The sequence below is a fragment of the Hemicordylus capensis genome, chromosome 7 (genome assembly GCF_027244095.1).
Source record: "Hemicordylus capensis ecotype Gifberg chromosome 7, rHemCap1.1.pri, whole genome shotgun sequence".
NCBI classification, from domain to species: domain Eukaryota; kingdom Metazoa; phylum Chordata; class Lepidosauria; order Squamata; family Cordylidae; genus Hemicordylus; species Hemicordylus capensis.
Genome location: NC_069663.1, coordinates 26,440,116 through 26,462,753, shown reverse-complemented (window position 1 = coordinate 26,462,753; position 22,638 = coordinate 26,440,116). Strand labels below are relative to the sequence as shown.

At 53.2% G+C, this 22,638-nt stretch overlaps 1 protein-coding gene across 6 annotated transcripts in view; it reads right to left on the bottom strand.

Moving 5' to 3' along the window:
• ACTN4 (actinin alpha 4) overlaps positions 1-22,638 on the bottom strand; it is an 80,018-nt gene that overhangs the window by 23,364 nt on the left and 34,016 nt on the right. For 3 of the 6 annotated variants that reach the window (XM_053267810.1, XM_053267813.1, XM_053267815.1), the window contains exons 2-8: positions 11,748-11,862; positions 11,096-11,215; positions 8,590-8,676; positions 7,032-7,119; positions 5,794-5,872; positions 4,899-4,980; positions 3,899-3,984 (exon numbers count right to left, since the gene is read on the bottom strand). In XM_053267810.1, the coding sequence (XP_053123785.1) occupies positions 3,899-3,984; positions 4,899-4,980; positions 5,794-5,872; positions 7,032-7,119; positions 8,590-8,676; positions 11,096-11,215; positions 11,748-11,862 (657 nt within the window). Of the gene's footprint in view, positions 1-2,813; positions 2,900-3,898; positions 3,985-4,898; positions 4,981-5,793; positions 5,873-7,031; positions 7,120-8,589; positions 8,677-11,095; positions 11,216-11,747; positions 11,863-22,638 lie in introns of all 6 variants that reach the window. The other 3 variants (XM_053267811.1, XM_053267812.1, XM_053267814.1) reach the window with 1 other exon arrangement.

Sequence of the window (22,638 nt, the reverse complement as noted above, 5' to 3'; positions counted from 1 at the left end):
TAGCACAGTCAGAAAATGGAGCCAGCATAATGGGTGGGGTTTGGAATTTAGCTCTTCTGAAAGTTCAGGGTGGGAAAGTTGGAACGGCAAAGAGAGCAGAAATGTTCGTGAAACTAAAGAGGGACATGAGCTAAGGTGGGATGCCAGGAGAAATTCAAGTGGTGGAGGGACACAGATCCAACCTTTCCACAAGCGGGATGTCAACGGAGAAAGGCAAGGGGTCTGGCCAGTGGAGAAGGATGAGGTTACAGCTGCAAGTGTGGCCGGGGAGAGGAGAGAGACTAGCGTGTGCTGGGGAGGTGGGGGGGAATAGAGAGAACGGCATCTGTGCAGGCGGGCACGTGCGCACATCATTAGCTGAGGAGCAAGGAACCAGCAGATCTGGGACACCTGAGGCAGGGTAACCTGTGCAGACTCCGGCACAACAGACAAAGTTGTCATCTTCTGGTCCTATGCCTACAGGGAGAAGGCAACAGGCTTGCCAATGACCGACAGGGAAGAGGATAGCGGGGCGGTGAGAAGTCTTATGATACCCCCTACAGGACTGTGCACACATCATGCAAAAATAAATATTAAAACTCTATGCCAAGGAGTAGGGCCTCCACAGCCTACATTATGCAAAACAATAGCAAACAAACAGCATGTTTTCATGTTTTACTCTGCTCCTGTCAATCACGAGGGAGGGGCAAGCAACTCAACCAAGTCTCGATTTCCGACGCCTGGAAATCCACTCGAACCATGAGGTTTTGCTAGGCATTGCTCGGATACCGCCCAGCCAACCTTCACAACCACAAAGGACTAGAAGCTTGCTTTCACAGCAGTTAAAGAGAGCCACGATTTTTCAGGAAGTTGGATTTTGTACCCAATGCCCTGACGCCTCGCGTACCATAGTGGCAGGATCCTGGAACATACACTGGGGTTAATATCCCCGCAGACAAATCATCCCTACCATCCTGAAGTTGCTGTAGAACCTGCATTCAGTTTGGAGTCAGCCTCACTGTAAGGGCATATCAGAGCATTTGTCAATTTCTAAAAGGAATTCCATCCATTACCTTCTTCAGTCACTTGCTTTACTTTCCTACACTAAATATATTACTATATTTAGGACTATGGAACTGGGCCTGCCTCAAGCAACAAATTAATTGGTAGCTAACAGCTAGGTTTATGAAGCTACCTTCTACCACGCTGGACCATGCAACTTAATCTTGTCTGCACTGGCTGGCAAGGGCTCTTCAGAATTTCAGAAAAATCCTTCCCAGCCCCCCCTGGAGATGCTGCCAAGGATTGAACCTGGGACCTTGTGCATGCAAAGCAGATGCTCTACCGCTGAACTACAGCCCGTTGCCAAGTTTCTTTGAGAGGAGGCAATGAACCAGTAAAGGCTGGTCAGTAAGGGCAGAGGATGCTGCACCCCTCCCCCCCGCAAACAAAATACAAACAGGCTAATAAAAGGTCACCGGCAGCCAGGAATCCTCCAGAGGAGGGAGCTTTCTGCAGCCCCTCCTCCCCTGCCTGAAATTTCTTCTTCTTGTCTTACTGGCTGGAACAGCTGCTACTCAAGCGGCTCCAGCCAATCCGATTCCTAGGGGGCGCCTCCTGGCACTGTCCCCAGGAGGAAAACTTCCCTGAAGCAACCAGGAAGTGTATTTTTAAACCCATTATTTGAGTTCTTCCTGGGGGCAGATCCAGGAGGAGCCCTCTAGGAATCGGATTGGCTGGAGCAGCTTGAGTAGCAGCTGTTCCAGCCAGTAAGACCAGAAGAAGAAATTACAGGTAGGGGAGGAGGGGCTGCAGAAAGCTCCCTGCTCTGGAGGATTCCTGGCTGCTGGCAAGTCTGATATTTTACTAGCGGGGGGCACCATCTATGCTTTCTCCCTCCTGTCCCGCTTCCCGCTTCCTGCTTTTTACTTTGTCCTTTCTACTTTCTTGTCTAATCTTCCACGCCACCCCCCCCCCAACTTTTAGGTTTTCTGCATTCTGCCTTTCCCTTTCCGTTCTCCTCCATGCTGCAGGGTAAATCCTCAAGGAGCACCAGAGGGAGGTTCCTGCCTTGGCGACTGGGTTCTCCCCCTGCCCCAGGGCTCACCAGCCACTACTGGAACGAACCTAGAACTTCTTGTGGGCAAAGCAAGTGCCAGAACTCCAGTCCTTCCCTTATTGATTGAGAGGGCATTTTGCACACCCAGGAGAATGCGGATCTGTGTCAGGCAAACCTGGCGAGTTTTGAGGCTCTGAAGTCTGTCTGGAAAGTCACCAAGCAGCTTTGGGAATTCCATTCTGATACAGTGCATCAGCTGGGCCTCAAGTCTCCACAGAATTTCTCCTGAAACTCGAGTTTGGGTGTTCCTCCCCTTCTGGGGCATCTCAGAGTTTCAACTAGTCCCCTATGGGCCCCCCTGTGGTTCATCTAGTCCATGAAAACTTATGGAACTGTAAATGTGTTAGCCCAACTGGGTAGCCAGACTGCCACAGCCAGCCTTGTGGGAGGTGTAAGCCAAGACTAATTTCTTTGGACTGTAGGATGCTCGAAAGGGTTGCTCACAGCTTAAGAAAACATAAAACAGAGATGCCAGATGTGAACAGAGGCAGCCGAGAGAAGCCAATCCTCTCACCAGCCCATTGCTACAAGTTTGCTCTCCAGGTCTACCCACAACCCAACCCTTTGGCCCAAGCCAAGACTGGCCATGCTCTGGAAAGTTGCTTAGGGAATCATTCGTGGCAGCTTCAAGCTAGTCAGACACCCTTTTAAAAGGAGCAGCAGCAGCAGCAGCAGCAGCAGCAGCAAGAAGCAGCCCCACCCAGCCAAAGCTCACCTTCTGAGCCCCTGAGAAAGCGTGATAGAAGCAGGAGACGTAGGTCATGATGGCCTTCTCATCGGGCCTGAGCGTGCCTACAATATCTGTGCAAGAGGAAAGAGAAAAGGGAGGCAGAGTCAAGGGCACAGCGCAAGATCCTTCAAGCCCCGCCCACTCGGGCATGCAGCAGAGGGAGGCAAGGGGGCACGCCTTGGCTCCAGACGGGCTCCCCAAATCTCCGCTGGATCAGGACTCTGCCGTTCTAAACCACCCTCCTAGGGCGGAAGCCTGGGGAAAGGCCCCCTCCTCTCAAAGATGCCCCTCCTGGTCTGTCTCAGAGCAGTAAAGAGTTCTGGGAAACAGAAGGCTACGTGTTTGGATTGGTTGAACCAACCCAGGCATTTGCCAATTCGTCCGTGGAGGTCCGTTTCAACGGGTGGGGATGAGGATTAAGGAGTCCGCCCCTTCATCTGGGGAGGCTGCTTTGGTTCTGGTGTTTCCAACAGGGAAGGAGAGGAGAGGTTAAGACCTGGCCTCTCCTCATTAAGGAGGCTTTGTTTATTAAATCCCAAGTTTCCTCATTCAGTCTCTCAAGAAGGCACAGAGAATGAAGTTTTAAGAATACGTAACGTGTACCTGAATTTGTCTTTTAACCAAATAGGCGGCCAGTTTAAATAACTGGCCGCCGCTTTAACTGAAGGCAGTTGTGGCTAGGGATGATGGGAGCTGTAGTAGTTGAAGGCCACTGTGGCCAAGGAGGATGGGAGTTGGAGTCTAGCAGCATCTGGGGAGCCAAGGTTGGAAACCCCTACCCTAAAGGGGTCAACTGAAGGACTACAGCCCTGTCACGGCCAAGCAGTTTCAACTCCATCACTCGGGGGGCCCCCTCCTTCCTGCCAACTCTAGTTGGCAGTCGAGCATTTTCTGGCTCGTAGCCATCTCCGGCTGACGGCAGGTGAAGCGCTCCCTCCCTAAGCACACCTTGAGCTAGCGGAGATTTGAGTTCCCCAGAAGCCGCTGCCCCCTGCAAGAGAAGTCAAGAGAGCGCAGGCTGCTGGAAAGAAGAGAAGTGGTTAGGGCGAAGGCTCGGGTGCCTCCGGTACCTTCTGAGCACCAGAGAAGGCATGGTAGAAGCTGGAGACATAGGTCATAATGGCCTTCTCATCGGGACGGGCCGTGTTGACAATGTCTGAAAAGTGAAGGACAAGCGTTAGAGATTCGAGTTTGGCTCCGGCATCCTAAAGAGGAACCAGCTCAGATGGCCTCTTGCAGGTAAAGGCTCCGCCTAAGATCAGGCAAACACACAGGAACACACTCTCCCCATTCCAGGGGGCCCAAAACAGGACAGTAACTGCTTGTTCAACAAAGACGTTAAGCCAGTTATCCTAGGCTTATTTATACCGGGCCTCCTCCCTAGCTTGAGGCTGCTTGCTGAATGAACAGAAGTTTAGCAACCCTGCTAAAGGCTGCAGGGTTCCGGCAACTTTTGCAGCAGCTAAATCTCAATGGCCCTTTCTTCTGCAGAAGAGCAGACACTCCAAACTGTATCGGGAACCTCCTGGTCTCTGACAATACTTTGGACACTCTTCTGGTTGACCTTGGAGTGGGACTGTCCTACTGCAGGCTGTTCCCCACCCTGCATTCTCAAACGTGGGTCCCCCAGATGTGGCTGGACTACAACTCCCATCATCCCCAATCACGATGGCCAAGGCCTAAGGGCAGGCCAAATGATAAAGAGGGCAAGAGGCCATCTGACCCTCCAACAGAGTTTAGGATCTTGGGAAGGAATTTCTGGGAACCTCATGGCTAAAATTCAAGGGCCTTGCTCCCCGGGCTGACCCTGCTGCAAAGAGAGGCTTCCTGCAGCCACTCTGGTGCTCCTCTTAGTTCTGGCCATACACACACAAGCGCGTGCACACGCACGTTACTAGCTAGGCAGGGTTGCCTAGCACTTCCCCATGATCCCTGAAGGAGACCCATTGCTCACGTGGGAAACTGGACACACTGGCATCATCAAGCCTACACAACCAGCCCTGGAAGGAGGCGCTTTCTTGGAACCCAAGGGAGCCCTGCACCACTCAGATCAAAGACGTTTAGACTCACCTTCGGCATCTAACATCTTGGGAATGTCCAGGTACTTCTCGGCGACCTCAAAGGCATTGTTCAGATTTGTGACTGGATCGTCCTGAAAGGAGGAGAGAGACAGAGAGCTTTTAGAAGCCGGTGCCACCACCGTGAGGGCCAACTGTGCCCTAGCAACCCACCCGGCAAGCAGCATCGTTTACGGAAGAAGCACAGTCGTCTCCCCCTGCAATCAGTTCCTGCGAAGAGGCCCCCCTGCCAGCACTCTGCTTTCCCCACAGGTCTGCCCCTGCAGCTCTGCATGGCTGTGAAGATGTCTGTGTGCCAGAGGCAGGCCCTGGGAGCTGCCGGGTATCCGTCTCAGGAGCCTAGCGGTGCTGGAAACTGGAGCGCTGGCAGAGGGGGCACACCCTGCACCACCCGGCCCAGATGGGAAGAGGGCTTAAGAGGCTCTCGCAGCCACGTGGAACCTCAACCGCACGGCTGCAATTTGTGGCCACAGCCGTGCCCACAATGGAATTCAGCGGCCACAAGTTAGACGTTCTTGATCATCTTGCTGGAACCGAACTCCTGTTTTTAACTCCACACAAGCAACTCTCAAGCCCCAAAAGGAGTCTCAGGGCCATTTCAAGCTCTCCTGGCTGGCACTGGCACCGGCTCCAACATCCTTTGGGGCACAGAACGCTCGCTGGCCTCTCTACACCTTGTGCCTGGGCAACTGCTACCCCCACCTTGCAGACTGAGACATTCAGGGTAGGAGATCGCGAACTGACCTACACCGCCCAGGGAGATCCCAGCTGAGGCGGGATTTGACTCACTGGCTCAACACACCTGGATTCTGGGCCTGTCCAGTGGGAAGACACAACACTGTGTTTCTGAGTCCAAGAAAAAGCTGCTACCGCTGCCGCCAACGTACCTTTCTGAGCTTGTCATATTCAATGAGTTCTGGTCTGTGTCTGTGGATCAAGGCATTAAAAGCAAGGCCATCCTTCCAGCTGTAAAAGGAAACATAAGGATATTATTATTATTATTGATAAAACATTTTTATACCGCCCAAAACTTACGTCTCTGGGCGGTTTACAACAGAATAAAAACAAAGTAAAACATTTGTTAAGACAAAAATGGTGGTGGTGGTGGTGGGCGGCGGGGGGGACGGGACCACGCATTACAACAATTTTTTAAAAATTAAAATAATATTTTATAACAGCATTAAAACCATTAAAACAACATTAATTAAAAGCCTGAGTGAAGAAATGTGTTTTAAAAGACTTTTAAAAAGCTGTTAGATATGCTGAGGTGGCCCTTAAGGCTGCTAGATGCGGCTTTTGAACAGCCTCTGCCAACCCTGCAAGCTCCCGTCACAAGTCTGCATGGCCACGTGGTGGATATTAAAAGCAGGTATCCAAAAGCAGCCAGCCAGCCACCAGCGGAATCAGTCAGAAAGAGCAGCGCCCCAAGAGTCTTGTTGAAGCCAAGGGAGGAGAGCTGGCCTTGTGGGAGCAAGAACGAATTGTGCCCTTTGCTAAGTGGGGTCCGCCCTGCTTTGCATTTGAATGTGTGAACAGTGAAGGCAGGCCTGCTCAACTTTGCCCCACCCCAGCTGTTTCTGGACTACAACTCCCATAATCCCCAGCCACAGTAGCCAACAGCCAGGGATTATGGGAGTTGTAGGCCAACATCTGCAGGAGAGCTGAAGTTGAGCAGCCCTGCTGTAAGATATTCCCCTTAGGGCAGGGATGGGGAACCTTGGCACTCCAGCTGCTTTTGGACTACAACTCCCATAATCCCCAGCCACAGAGGCCAATAGCTAGGGATTATGGGAATTGTAGGCCAACATCTGAAGGATTGCCAAGGTTCCCCATCCCTGTCTTAGGGGATGGGGCCGCTCTGGGAAGCTTCCAAGTTCCCTCCCTGGCAGCATCTCCAAGACATAGCTGAGAGAGACTCCTGCCTGCAACCTTGGAGAAGCTGCTGCCAGTCTGTGTAGGCAATGCTGAGCTAGATGGAGCAAGGGTCTGACTCAGTAGAAGGCAGCTTCCTAGGTTCCTATCTAGTCTAGCAACCTGCTTCCTGCCTGTGGCCAAGCAGATGCATTTGGGAAGCCTACAAGCAGGACACAACCTCAACTACCCAGAGATGGGCTGCAGCAGTTACCTGATGTGGAAGTTCTGGACGTTCACGTTCTTGTAAGGCGCGGTCTTCCTCTGGCACCAGAGCAACAGGCCTTCCTTGGCAGAGGTCTCTGCACACGGAAGAGAAAGGACATTACAAAGCTATCCTTGTTCCGAAAACTGAGGGGGGGCAGGGCAGAGAGAACAGGTCAGAGCCAAGGCAACCCAATTCATACAAGACCGAAGTCACTTCCACAGAGGAAGGCGGTGCATGCACCTCAATGCATGCATTCCTTGCATCTGGCAGTCCATGCGTGGTCTGCACGTGTGTGTGTGTGTGTGTGTGTGTGTGTGTGTGTGTGAAACATTCCAAAAGCAATCGGTCTACGCAAGTTTGGTCTAGCTGGCCACATGAAAGTGGAACCAGATGCACAGCAAACACAACAAGATCTGCAACCCTGAATTTGCTGCTGACTTGCAAAAGAGAGGGGGGGAGAGAACCTGGCCCTTCCCTGCTTTTCCTTCACAACCCCTCCTGCAGCTGGGAAAGCAGCAGTGGTGGGACTTCACCACCACGCCTCACCAGGGGGCTATGCCCCTGCTCCTCAACTTTTACAATCAGTTTCCCAGTGGCCCGTACAGGCATGCACCCTGTTTCCCCTCTGCCAAAATTATTCCCAGTTTCTGCAAATGGCTTGTCAGTAGGGAAAGTGAATACATATGCATGCGTGCGTGCGTGCGTGCGTGCGTGCGTGCGTGCGCGCGCGCACACACACACACACACACACACACACACACACACACACACGTTTTCCTCTAATTTATTCTGCATGTCCAAGTTTCCCCATTAGAGGACTTGTATTAATAAGCTAACCGAGCACTGCAGAAATGGGGTGTGTGCGTGTGTGTGTTTGCATCATATTTGGGGCAAAGTTTGCAAGGCAGCCTTTGAGGAGCGGATAAGGCCAAAGTCTGAATTCAGGCCCAGCCCACCAGCTCCTTCTCACACGAGCCGAGATACCGGCAGGAGGTCCTTCAGGCACCTCCGCGGCTTGCTCCTATCACCCTGAGTCTTGGCTCAGGCATGGAAGGGAGCATCTGCGGAGCCAAGGAGAAAGGGCTTTGCCCAAGGCTCTTTCCACCCGTGCTGCAGCAGCGTGGTTGAAGAGCCCTTGGCCTACTTCTCAGCATAAAAGGAGGTCCCTGGGATGAGGGGCTAAGCCGAGGACCAGGCAGACAGACTCCTGGGGGCTGGACTTGGCCCCAATCCCTCCAGGTGCCCATCACTGCGTCAACGGCACTCCGAGGTCCGGTATCTGACAGCCGGCCAGAGCCACACGCTCAATCAAAAGAAGTGAGAGTCATTGCAACCGACTGAGCAGTGGTCCAGCAAATGATGGATTGGGACTGATCTAGCAGGAAGCGAGCGGCAACGATGTGGGCACCAGCCTGGATCGCCACAATGCTTCACTGCTTGAGCCTTTCCATCTCCTCCTCCTCCTCCTGTACACGGAGCGCAGCAAGCGCACAGCACTGGCTGGCATGCCGAGAGGCAGCACAGAAGGGACCCTCGATGCGGCCAGCACGGGTGGGGCTCTTACCTTCCACGGAGATGTCCTGGATGGCGAATCGGAGGATGATGGTCCAGATCATGCCCAGGGTCATCTTTGCATTGCCGTCGACGATCTCTGAAAGTGAACGACGGGGGGAGCGTGAGCAGCGGGGACGAGTTCTGCCAGAGCCGAGCCTTTGAGAGAGCAGACACCTCGACTGCGTTTGGGCAGGACTTTCCTGGGGGAGGCGTGTGCCAAGGCAGATGTGTGGCTCGAGAAATCGTTTCCCAGCATCCCAAAGGACTGTCCTGCCAAGCAGGCTGCCTTTGGCCACTGCTGTCCAACCACATCTGGAGACCCGCAGCTGGGAAGCCCTGTGCTAAGGAGCTGCAGCCCGCTGTAGCATCCTGGAGGGCCCCCAACATCTGGAGAGGCAGGTCTCCCCTCCGGGCTTTACACAGGCCCCTTGGGGGAACTCCTGTGTGAAGGGGGCAGGTGTGTGCCACTGTGAAGGGGAAATAGCCCTGGAATGGCACTCTTACAAAATCGGGGTGGGGGAGCGGAAAGGAGAACAGGACGAGGAATGCCAGAGCAAAAGGTCTCCTTTCTTTCCCTAAAGCCAGCTGGAGTTTTTTGCAAGACTACATTCAGCGGATCCAGACATCATGTCACGGCCTACAGGTCCCGGAGCTTCTGCCAGAGAAGCACTGCCTGGAGAAAATGTGCAAGCGCTCAGGGTGACCTTGCCCTCGCAAAAGTTATTTTATTTTATTATTGTATTGGATTGGATTGAGAGAATATACAGCCCGGCATGTCTGAGCCCCAGGAAAACCCATCAGCAAGATGAGTGCCTTTTCCATCCCACTTGCAGACACAAAAGGAGAACAGATGGTTTCAGCTGCTGCAAAGATTAGCAAAAGATACCTGAGGCCAGGCGAGGGGCTGGTGTGAGGATGCCCACTTCCAGAGGCAAGCCCACACAGGATTTCATGGGCACCTGAGACAACCCAAGACGCTCCCGAGGCAAGCGGGATGCCATTTGGAAGGGAGGAGGGGGGAAGCCAAGATGCCCAAACTGGTGCTGAGCAGAGATGCCAAGAAAGCGTCAGGAGATGCTGGGGGTGGGAGAGAGAGAGCAAGGCCGGTGAGTTTGGTGAACTTTGCGCTCTGCAGCTGGAGATGCCACGCCTGACAGACTCAACTGGGTGCTTGTCGGAACACGCTCTGGTTGCAAGGTGCGCTCCCTTTCCCAGCCGAGGTCCCAAAGGCAGAGGAGCTAACATGGGATTCTCAAACCAACTCTGTCGACTGGCCACCTGCAGCCTGCTTTGCCCCAAGGATTCAGGGCATGCAGGCGAAGCTCAAATCTCTCCAGTGGGGAAAGGTTGCTTTTATTGCCCAAACAGATTAAGACAGAGGCGAAACAGCCTGCTCAGCAGCACCACTTTGAATTCGACGCGTTAAAAGTGCTTCCGAGAAACTCTCAGTAATCTTCGCAGCAGCTCTGTGTGGTGCGCCAGTAATAGACCCATACGGTAAGTAGATGTAGGTGTGGAAGAAAATGAGAACAAGAGGTTAGAATCCAGACAAACCACAAGGCGAAGAGAAGAATGCCTTGCCTGAGCCCGCCTGGGGAGTTTGTCAGAGAGGGCCACACAGAAGGGTCCAAGAAAGGAGGCAGGCCAGAGCAGAGTAGCTAGGAAAGGAGGGGTGGGAGAGGAAGTGGTCCGGAGGAGGAAGAGGAGGAGGAGGAAGAGGAGGAGGAAGGGGACACACACTAGGAAAGAGCACGGAGGCAGAGAGAGGCCTGCTGGGCCAGCAGCTGCAAAAGTAAGAGAACATCTTGCTTTGAAATGACCAGCCGGGTTTTTGGCTGCAGGGCTGTGGCCAATTGCGTCTATGCGTCCAACTATCAGCAAAGCCCCTCTGTGCTCTCCGGCCAGGGAGATTAGCCGAGCACAAAACAAATCCACCCAGCAGGTTGGAAGGAGAACAAGGAGATGGTCCAGCATGAAGGAATTGCAGAGCCGAGGAAAAAATTCCAGTGGCAGGATTTGTTTCTTAAAGCATGTAACAAGTTTACTGCGGGCGGGCGGATCTGGCAACACTCAAAGGAATATCTGTCACAGAGGGGCGGAATGCTGGAAGCAGAACTATTTGGAGCAGGCGAGGGGGTGCTTGTGTCACTGGATCCAGTGATAGTTCGAAAGCCGTGTACTCCCCAGATGATCTGAAAAAAACAGGCCAGCCACAGAAACAAGCAACCCCATGGCTCTGGAGAGAGCAGCGGGGTTGCGCTCTAACAGCTTTCCATGTTGCCTCGCATCGGTCTGCCTTCCTGCAGACACAGTGAGCAGTGAAAGAGGATGCCACAGACATCTCCCCAGAGAGCTTTTCCGAGGTGCTTTGGCCATGGGCCGCCAGGGGATGCTTCCTGTGCTGAACACCTCAGAACGCTTCCCCCGCCTGGCAAAATGGGCGCAGGACATGGACTGCCAAAAGCCTAAAGGGACAGTTCCTACCCAACACCATCCCTCCCCCTCAAGCAGCTTACCTTCAGCCCCTATGGAAACCAGCTTGACTCCTTTGCTTGCGATGAAATCGAGAGCTTTGTTGACATTGTTGATCTTATGCACCCTCATCTTTCCTCTCTCCGGTTTTGGTAACCGTTCACCTGGGGAAAAAATCGGGGAAGGGGAGAGAAGGGACGGAAGTCAGTCTTTTTGCACCGAGCGCAGGCTTTACAAGACACACGGAAAGTCAACAGGTTTTGTGAGACAAACCCTGTTGCTGACCTAACAACAACAAATTTCCAGGCCAATTTTTTTTTTTTTTTTTGCACAAATCTATTTCTCTAAATCAGGGGTTCTCAAACTTAGATCCCCAGACATGTTGAACTACCACCTGCATCATCCTTCCATCACCCCCAACCACAAAGGCTCAAGGATGATGGGAGTTGTAGTCCAAAGACATCTGGAGACCCAAGTTTGAGAACTCGTGCTTTAAACAATCAATCAGTTCTGACAGATTATATAGTGTTACACTGGTTACCAACTACTTTTATGGTCTTTGAGACAGTAGAAGAATACCCCTCAGCATGCTAAGAAAAAATGTTTGATCACGGACCAGGAGGGAATGGATTTAGTGAAGCTCTATGAACCCTTTGAGGTACATCAGAAAGCAACCAAAGCTGTTCAAAGCCCTACCTGAAATGACCTCCAACAGCAACATGAGTTTGAGCCCATCACGGAAATCTTCGTCGATGTTCTCGATCTGTGTGCCAGCTTTCCGCAGGTGGGAATTGCACCATGCTGTGAACGTCTGAGGGCAGAAAAGAGGAGAGGTGGGGTTCAGCAACGTTTGGACCTCAGTTGCATAGCGTGGCATGACACAGGGCTCTTGGGCTCCCCTAAGACAGCATGAGATCCAAGACAAAAAAACACACTTGCTTTTTCAGAATGGAAGGCAACAACACACAGTTCCAACTCTGCTCCTCCTCCATCCAGATTTTAGCAGCTATGGTCTTACTCCAGAACGGACAAGGGCTACAGCTCGGAAAACTATGAATCCTCTGGTGCAGAACAAGGAATCGGGCTCTAAAGCCAGAGTCCAGTTACTTCGGCAAGCCTCTCCTCTTTCTGGGGAGAGGCAGGCTTCTCATCCTCATATTCCCAGAGCAGGCTGAAGACAGTTTTTGCTCCCTCTGCCTTCACAACCTTCTTTCTCTCATCCCTATCCTCATCCTTTCTGAAACATTTTAAAGAAATTGCACAGAAAAGATTGCACAGACACAATGCTTATACCGTACATTCTCTTTCCAGTTTGCTCTGCTTACTCCACTTGCAGTGTTCAGAAGCTTCTGTTTGCAGGACTCTTTAGAGCAGATTCCAACTGCTGAGTGGGGCAGAAGCCCAGAAAATGGGGGACTCCAAGCTTGCAGCACTGGGTTTCATTTCCTGAATGACTAGACACTGGCACTGCGAGACACACCCGAGTAAAGCCCCTCGTGGCCTCTGACTTCTGAGGTTTCAGGAAGCTCACTGCCCACCACAATCGTAAGGACTAAAACCTGGGAGCCGCCCCCCCCCGCCCCCAAATACCAGAATTTAGCTTTCTGAGAATTGCCCTGCCGGAGGAGAGGAAAGAACAGTGTGCGGAATGAGGCTGCATTAAGTCAGCAGTGCAGAAGTGGCCGGTTCGAATCCCCGCTGGTATGTTTCCCAGACAATGAAAAACACTGATATCGGGCAGCAGAGATATAGGAAGATGCTGAAAGGCGTCATCTCAGACTGAGCGGGAGGAGGCAATGGTCAACCCCTCCTGTATTCTTCCAAAGATGACCACAGTCAACACCAACTCAAAGGCACACTTTACTGACGGTGAATGGCAGTTTTAACCCCAAGCAGCCCCTGGTAATGCTGCCGAGGTAGTCAGCCAGCCGACCAGAACATGGAAACTGTCCCTTCATTCTGCAGCAGAAAGAGAAAAATCCAGCTGCATGGGAGGCTTGCCCTAGCAATGGAGAGGCAAGGTTATCCCCAGGGACTGCAGGCACCAGCAGGGAGAGGGGTGCTTAGCTGGCGGAGAGCTGCAAGGGCTTCCTCTGCATGTGGAGGAAACTCATTTCTCTTTCCCTGCCGTGCACAGATCACGCCTGCTCCAGCCATGTAGAAAGCCCCCAGCAGAGATGCCTGGAGTTACGGCTGTGTGCTTCCGGCAGCTTCTCTCTGCTGGCAGCAGGCAGGCGATGGCTCACTTGCAGATCACCTCTGAATGCTGCAATCACCTGCAACGCAGAGACCAGGCGCCCTCCTTGCGGTCAGTTGCGGGGGGGGGGGGGAGAGAAGGAACTCTCCCCCCCCCCGCATCTGTGACTGGGAAGAGGGTCAGAAAGTGAGTGGGGAGGCTCCGCCCACACTCACCTAGTGTCCCGGGAGACTCTCCCCACCTGCAATGCACCTCCTTCATGTGCAAGTGGGGAGCAGTCATGCTCTCCTTGCCTGAAGCATCTGTGCTGCTGGGGAACCCCCTCAGGCCTGGAAACTGCCGCTCCACACTCTCTGGCCACAACCCCACACTACAGGCCGGCATGCACTTCCAGCCACCCCGCAAAGCTACTGCATTTCCAGAGACAGCTCAGTGACCCCGCTTCCTCGTCCGCAATCCCACCCTTTCCCTTGCAAATCTCTTACGCTCCGGGCAAAGCCCAGGACTGGAAATCCAGCTCGGAGCTGGAGAGAGATCAGGGGCACGCTTCCCCCCGGCAGACCCCTTTTGCAGGCAAGAAGCTGAGGCCAGATACGGAGCAACGCAAACCGGCCTTGACACGTGGAGGGCGGCACCACTGGCCACAGCGGGGAGGCTGCCACCCTCTCCCCTCCACTGCCCGCCCCCCATCAAAGAAACACATCCATGGGATTGACACGGCTTTGGGGAAGGAGGATTCCGCCTCTGGCGAAATGGATGTGGTTGACCACGAAGCCGGGAGGGCGTGATGCCTGCCCTGGGCCGACGTGGCTGCTAAGTGGGCTCTTTGGAGGTCACACAAAGCTTGTCGTTTCTGCCACCTTCACGAAGGAGGCATCGCCCAACCAGATGCGAGCCAGGGGTCTGAGCCACAAGCCGCTGGGAACCAAACCTCCTTGCTCAGCTTTGCCACAGGGCCACACAGGTTCCTAGACTCCGGGCTAGGACTATGCGGCAGGAATCAACCATCCATCCCCTGCCACCAAGAAGTCTCCAAGTCTCATTTTTGTGCAAGGAATCACTTTCTCCTAAGGCTTCCTCAGCTTCATCAGCTGGCATCTTTTCCATATCTCGCCCCGTGATGAGTTCTTGGATCTCTCCTCCTTTGGTCATGAGCGAGAGCCTCTGGAGTGGAGCCCCTCTGTGGGGCCTCCGTGAACGCCTCAGTTCTGGCTCAGGCTGCGCGGCCCCTTCGGAATCCGTATCCCCTTCTGGACCTGCTTCTGGTTCTGGCACAGATGCTTGGGGCTCACTGTCTGGCTCTCGCCTCATGAGAGTCCACTCAGCTGGTTCCTTTCCCTTTCCCAAACGCACTTCACCAATGCACGAGTCAAGTAACGTAGAATCGACCATGACCTCCATGCGGGTTACTCTAAAGAGCTGCAACAACGAAACTCGGCACCCCGTTAACTGGAGCGGCAGCTTCCTCGGTGCTTTGCTAACTAATCACAAAACCCCCAACGGGGTTATGGCAGCATGTTCCTAGTCTGGAAACAGGGGAAGCCCTTCCCAGCACTTGCTTGGAGGCAGTTTCTGCTCCTCGCAAGGGACCCAACGAGCCGCTGTCTGAACAGCAGAACTCCCTGTTCAATCACGGGGAGGAGGGCTGGTCTGGCAGTAGTTATCTTTGCTAAGCAGGGGCCACCTTGGCTTGCATTTGGATGGGCGACTACATGTAAGCGCGGTGAGATATTCCCCTTAGGGGATGGGGCCGTAGCTCAGTGGAAGTGTGTCTGCATGCAGAAGGTTCCAGGTTCCCCTCCTTCCTGGCAGCATCCCCAGCTAGGGCTGGCAGACTCCTGCCCGACGCCTTGGAGAGCTGCTGCCAGTCAGTGTAGTCAGTGCTGAGCCAGAGGGACCAAGGGTCCGACTCAGTACAAGGCAGCTCCCCAGGGACTCTGTTCAGTACCGAACACCCAGCTGGTGCCCAGCACTTTAACCTGGGCCCATTTCTGTGGACTCCTATGGCCCTTGGCAAGTCTCTCTGTGGGCCTCAGTGTCCTTTCTGCAGGCTGGAAAAGCAGCAGCGTAACTTCTCAACTCTACCAACTTTGAATGGTCATTACAGATGCAACTGCATTCCACCACCACCACCCCATCTAAAAGCAATAAAAAGGTAGAGTGTGTCGTCAAGTCAATTTCGACTCCTGGCGCCCACAGAGCCCTGTGGTGGTCTTTGGTAGAATACAGGAGGGGTTGACCACTGCCATCTCCCGCGCAGTATGAGATGATGCCTTTTCAGCATCTTCCTAGATCGCTGCTGCCCGACAGAGTACGGTTCAAATCCTCAGCAGAGATTTGAACCGGCAACGTTCTGCTTGTTAGTCAAGCATTTCCCCGCCGCGCCACTTAAGGTGACACCCCTAAAAGCAGTCCTTGCCCTCTATTAAGTGCTGCAACGTTCGTAAGGACAGAACTACATGTGACTGTCCGTCTAGATATGACTGCGTTTGCCAAGGTTGCCTGCTGCACATGACTCTTTCTGGGAGTCACACAAAGCTCACAGGGTCTGGGGTTCTTCTGTCGGACTGAATGCGGAGCTGAGCAAGGGGGTCCCTGAGTGGCACATCCAGCCCGGCTTACGCAGGTGCAAGGAGAACTGCCACAGCCCCCGCCCCTGGAGTCTGGCCAAGAGCTCTCCATAACCCAGCCTTAGCGAGCGGCTCGCGGACACCCCCCCAGCCCACCTACCAAGCCACATTCCTGCGTTAGTCATGTCTGGCACAGAGAAGAGGACGCCTCGCTTCTGCTTTAGAAAAGCTGCCCTGCCTGGTTGCCTGGAGCAAGTTTACACTCGCTACAGGCAACTAGGTAAGTGGCTGTTTACAAGCCTACCTTGACCCGCCTGCCCTCAATTAAAACCAGCGGTCAGAACAGGCCCCCTTCTCCCCACTCCGGACCAGCACAACTCTAGCACTCCCCTCTCGATGAAAAATTGGGGTGGGGGGGGGATGCACAGAAGGTGGGCCTTGTGGGTATCAGCTTCCCTTGCCATGCATAATGTCCCCTGCCACCATGCACAATTAATCTCTGGAATTCTCTTGCCACGGGATGTGGTGATGGCCACCAGCTTGGATGGCTTTCAAAGGGGCTTAGACAAATTCATGGAGGACAGGTCCATCAATATGGCTACTAGTTTCTGGCTACAGGCTACCTCCAAGCTCAGAGGCAGGATGCCTCCAAATACGAATGGCAGAAGACGAGGCATGCCTTCAACGGCTGGCTGTGTGGCTTCCCAAGGCATCCGGTGGGCCACGATGGGAAACAGGGAGCTGGACGAGACCGGCCTTGGTCCTGCTCCGGCAAGGGTGCTATGATGTTCTCATGCATTTCCCTGCGTAGGACACTAGGTGGTAAAAGCCTATATTCTCCTGACTTGCCCTTTTAAAGGGTTAAAATATCCACCCACCCACCCAGCCTGCAGTTCTGGTTTTTGGAACAGAAAGAGCAAGCTTGTGGCTCCAAGTAGGGACCTCATTTCTACATCAAGAGTGATCTGTGCCAAGCATATTTGCAAGTTTGCTGCAGACGTGTTAATATTCTCTAACACACCTTTAAGAAAGAGGTTTGTAAAAACCAGTTCTCCGCACCCACCAGCCCCAGAACCTCTTCCGCCACATGACACGGGGCAGCGGCACAGAGCGCGGGGAGAGGCTGGAGGAGCTTTCGGCAGGAGAGGCCTTGTTTTGACAACGGTTACCAGCCCCATTCATTCAGAAACTCCAGAGGTGGCGGCGGATTAATTGAGCAGCAACGCCACACGCGAGGCATTGGAGGGAGCCAATATGGCCGGGCGAAGCAGAACGAGGCGCTCTTTCAGAAGAAAGGGATGCCAGCTCCCGAGAAAGGAGGGACTCCGTCCCCCGCCCCTTATCCGACCCAGAAGTGGAAACTGACACAAGTGGAAACCGACACAGAGGGAAGCAGGCAGCCCCGGCTGAAGGGCTCTTCCCAGCGCCTTTGTCCACAGGAAGGCCAGCAAGTGCGGGGTGCTGGAGAGAACCGGGAAAGGGCAGTCTGGTTGGCCGGGCGGAGAAGCGGGGCAGGGCAGAAATGTGGCAACTGCCAGGACAAAAGGGATCCGTGTCAAGTTGGCTCTTCTGCAAAATCTCAAGGCTTTAATGGAAAAGTCAGTGTAGACAATATAGAGCTCGACGGACTGACAGTCCGACTCAGTATAAGCCGGTTTCCTACGTTCCTAGCCCTTAACAATGTTGTAAGAGCCAAACGGCAGTATTATTGCAAGTGAAGCGCCTCTGGGCAGAGAATGAGAGGAAAAAGAAATCACAGCCGGCAAGAAGAAACAGATTTCCCAGCAGCACAGGCAGCAAGGGGGTGCCTTCAAGCCCGGCTGCCCCACCAGCCTGCAGCCCTCGGCTCAAGAGGAGGGGGGCGGCTGGCCCGGCCTTGCAGCCTCCCCTCACACACGCTCCCCCTTATTCCCACGCTCGCTCGGGGGAGCCCCACCCCAGGGGCCGGGAAGCAGAGCCCTGCCTGTCACAGGACCGAACCTCCCCTCTGCTCTGCAGGGTGGCACCGGAAAGTTGGGTGAATGAACAGGGCATGCTGTGTCTCATTTTTCCTCGGCACTTCCCTCCCCTCCTCACGCCGCCCCGTCGTCCCCGGCACATGGCGGGCCAATCCGAGCAGGCCCTGGTGAGCTCAGCAAGCAGGAATGTCGCTTTGACAGTTTCTAATGAACCCTGAAAAACAAGAACAAGAGAATTCTCAAGTTTTCAAGACTCCTGAAGTAACCTCAAAGCTGTTTCCATTCAGGCTGGCGTCAACCTCCAGACAATCAAGGAAGAAGCTCGTTCGTGACCCCTTCCCTTCCCCTCCCCAAAAGACAACAAATCTTATTGTCAGGAAATTTAAGTTCTCCTTCGGCAGGAAGGAACAGTGCTTCTGCTTTAGCACAGAAACCTTCTGGCTGAGCACTTGCGAGGAATGTTTACTTTGCAAAAATGGCTCACGTTTCGGACTTTCTGTGGGGACAAGCCGATGCCGAGGAAGCCCAAGGCACCCGGGCACCTACCATGGGGTCCAATCCAGAGGGAAGCTCACCCGAAATGGGTGGGAGAGGCGCCACTGCGCCACTTTATGCTGCGCTTGCACAACTCCGTCTGGGAGGCACTTGCACAGGGGAGCAGCCTGCTCTCTCCAGGCTCTCCCCTCGCAAAGGAGGCAGGGCAAGAGGGTCCAAGATGCCAACCGGGGGAAGCCGCCCTGCTGCGGAGAAGAGATTCCACGCTGTGGTCGGTATGCTGCAACAAGCTGCACCCCAAGACCCGGAAAGGTCCATTCGCAACTGACCCTCAGCGGGCGGGCGGGGACACATCTTAACATCAAAACAGGCAGCAAAGTCAGCCAATCAGAAGTCTGACTAGCCCATCTACCTACACACCTGTGCAATTTATTGGACTTGCAGCCCACAGGCTTATGGCAAGTGAAGAATATTCAGGCTCAGGCCTATTGAGCAACGAGGTGCGCCCCCTCCATCCACGTTCCGGCACGCCCAGGGCGACGTTTGACTACGCATCACTTAAATGTCAGGTTTCAGCTGCAAAAGCTAGCCTGTACCTGGCTGAGAGCAGGCCTGGCTTGAACTTCTCGGTAAAAATGTGGTGGGGATTGGATGCTAGAAGTTCTGAAGCCGTAAGGAGGACCACACCTCTGAAGCGGTATCACATCACGTTTTAGGAAAGTTCCTCAACATACACTTCACTGCAAGTTGGTCTTGTCTCAGCAACCTTTTGGGAGTCCTTTGAGAACGTCAACAGGAGTGTGGATAAAGGTGATCCGGTGGACACCGTATACTTGGACTTCCCGAAAGCTCTCGACAAAGTTCCTCACCAAAGGCTCTTGAGTAAACTTGGCAGTCATGGGATAAGGGGACAGGTTCATGTGTGGACTGGTAACTGGTTGAAGGAAAGGAAACAGAGGGTAGGAATAAATGGACAGTTTGCACAATGGAGGGAAGTAAGAAGTGGGGTCCCCCCAGGGATCTGTATTGGGACCAGTGCTCTTTAACTTGTTCATAAAGGATCTAGAAGTTGGGGTAAGCAGAAAAAGTGGCCAAATTTGCAGATGACAAACTAGGGTAGTGAAATCCAAAAGAGATTGTGAGGAGCTCCAAAAGGATCTCTCCAAACGGGAGGAGTGGGCAACAAAATGGCAAATGTGGTTCAAAGTTAGCAAGTGCAAAATGATGCATACTGGGGCAAAAAAATCCCAACTTCACATATACACTGATAGGGTCTGAGCTGTCGGTGACTGACCAGGAGAGAGATCTTGGGGTCGAGGTGGACAGCTCGTTGAAAGTGTTGACTCAATGAAATGGAAAAAGTGCAGTAAAGGGCAACCAAGAGAATCAGGAACTGGAACACCTTCCTTAAGAGGCAAGCAGTGTTCTCTCTAGTTTTTTTTATCTTCCCATTTGTGTGCAGAATGAGTTTTGTTCTGGGCAGCAGTATCAAGGCAGTGCACGCAGGCATGCTTTCAGAGTGGGGCCTTCAACCTGAGCAGGATTTAAAATTAACTGAGCGGACATCAGAAAATGTGTGAGGGCGCACACATGCACACATGTCTTAGAGGGAACAGTAGAAGCAAGGCTACAAAACCCTGGACTTCTTAGTTTAGAAAAAAGACAACTGAAGGGCAACATGATATTCTAAATACATAAATAAATAAGCAAGCAAGCTAGCTAGCTAGCTGCTGCCAGTCAGTGTAGACAATACTGATCGAAATGGTCCAGGGATCTGACTCAGTAGGTAGCAGCTTCCTGTGAGGAGACCTGCACGTCAGTGTTCATGAGGAACGACACCCCCCCCACACACACACACGCCTGCCCTTCTTCACAGTTGTGGAACTGTGGAAGGCAGCAGGCAGCACCCAAGCAGTGATGTAGGCTGCACAGGTTAATAGGAACAGGAAATGCCGTTTGCTGAAGAGCTCCACACATTTTAAAGCCATTAACTCGCCCCACCGACCCAGGTTCCTGGAATGCAGACATTTCCCATTGGTCAATCCAAGCCTCACAACAGTTTCCAGAGCCAAGAACAGCTCTGTGGGCACCGGCACTCTGACGTCTGCTCCTCCAGGGTGTTGCTGGCTTGCCTCAACTGAGCACAAGATTCCTTTTGATCACTTGGAACAATTCCAAATCCCGGTAAGCAGAGGAGGGAAGTTCACGCAGCTCTGCCACTGAACTGACGCCCCTCCAGTTCAAACATGGGCGGGCAGGAAGCTGCCACCTAGAGAGTCAGATCACTGTTCTGTCCAGCACTGTCCGGTCTACTCTGAGCGCCAGCCGCTCTTCGGAGCCCAGGTAGAGAGGGGTCTTACCTACCCCTCGCCACCCTGCATCCTCCAACTGGAGGTCCCGGGCACGGAGCTTTACACACTCAACCTGGGGGCTCTGCCCACTGCCCTACAAGCCCTCCGCAGCAAGGCCGGTGTGTTTGGAGGGCTGTCTTGTTTGCGGCACGTTCTGGACAGGCCACGGGTTGGGGGTCACGGCCAGGATTCGATACTGCCTGGCTAAAAGCATCCCTTGTGAGAAGTCAAACAGGAGCCACCTTTTCTGCACTGCTCCGCTCTCTCCCCAAGCCAGCCTTGCCTTAAGGCCAAACTGCCCGCAGCGCGAGAATGTTCTAAAACTGAGAGTTCAAAACACACTAATTTGAAATGGGTGTAATTTGGCATTTAGGAGGAAGAGAAGCAGCTAATTAAGCCGACCTGGTTTCAGCCAGGCCTAGTTCCAGGCCAGCAAGTTCTCGTGTGTGTATGTGTGTACACACACACACACACACACACACACACACACACACACACCCTGCCCACAGTTCAGTGCTGAAAGATTCTGCTCTAGGCTCTTCAGTACCTTTGCTAGAGAGGAACTTCAGCAATTCAGCAGTTCGTCGGTCCGAAACTGCAGTCACTGCTCAACGGTCCTCACTGCTAGAATTACAAAACCGGGTGGGTGGGTGAGATGAAAGCAGCAGGCAGCGTGTAGATCCCGTAGCCAGGTACTCCGGGACCAAATCCAGCTCCCTGAGGAATGCCAGCTAGACATTCTGCCCCCACCCGCTGCACCACATCACCACAAATCTAGGGACAAGAGAAGGGTGGAGTAACACAGGACTGGGGTAACAGTGCCCGCTGGGGGGGGGGGAGTGGAGACTTGAGGAAGCCAAGTCCCTTCACTCACTTCCCAAAACGGCTCTGCAGGGAAACGTCGTTGCCGACCAAGGGGGTGCTCAATGAGATGGGGTGCTCAATGAGCTGTGGTGGAAGAAGAAATCCTTCCACAGTGGCTATATAACGTTCGCCTCCAAGTTGTCTCACCCCAGCACGAACAATGTCTTCACGTCTGAGCTCCTCTCTGCACCTATCCACGAAAGAAGTCGTTCTCAAGAATCAGGCAGCTGAATCCATAACTTGTGTCTGTGAGGCCCACAAAACTGTGGTCATGAACCAACCTGCATTTTCCTTTACCTTGTAATCAAACCTTGTAAACAGCTAGGTTATTGTAATCAAACCTTCCATACTTGCCTGTAAGTATACAGCATGGACCAACAGGCTAGTAACTTTTGCTGGCTATTTGCAAGGCTGCTTGTCTCCTATGCACACCTCACCAGACCGATCTATGCCACTCCAAAACTCTTCTCACCCTCCAGTTCAGGCACTGGATGAAGCTGGCTCTTGTTCTCATGCCACAAGAGGTCTTTAAGGCTGCCACAGACACAAGCCACATTTCCAGGTTGCCCTTTACAACCAAGGAGTCAGTTAGGTAATGGCTTTCTCTCCTTTAAAAAAAAAACTGGCCTCAAGTCACCTGGATATTAGGGAGAGAGATTCACAACAGATTCCAGAAGCCAATGTCTGCAGTTACATGGACTTTCCATAATTTGGGCTACAGGTTTCCAAGTGCTCAACCACCATTATGGTTGAACCACCTCCCTGCTATATTATACTGAGCTTTTAGGCAACTTTAGCTAAGTGGTTCTGGGTGCCTAGCTGGGCTTTCATCAGAGGCTCTAGCCACCTCTGAAGCAATGCAAGTCCCCAGTGTGCAAATATCTCCCTCCATCTCTTGGGAGCACTTCTGTTTTGCATCTGCACATAAGTGGATGGACACACACACAGGTTGCAGGCTCTCTCAGGCAGCTCACGCCTGCCTTTCAATTCCTCACCGTCATACTGAAGGGGACCTGCTGATACAAATTGGTCGGACATCTCCTATAACTCCATCTGCACTTCAGCCTCCTCAGAGGGGAGAGACCTAGAATTACCAACACGCCAAATTCTGCAAAATGGTGGGGGGGGTAGAGAAGAGAGATTTTCTAACCT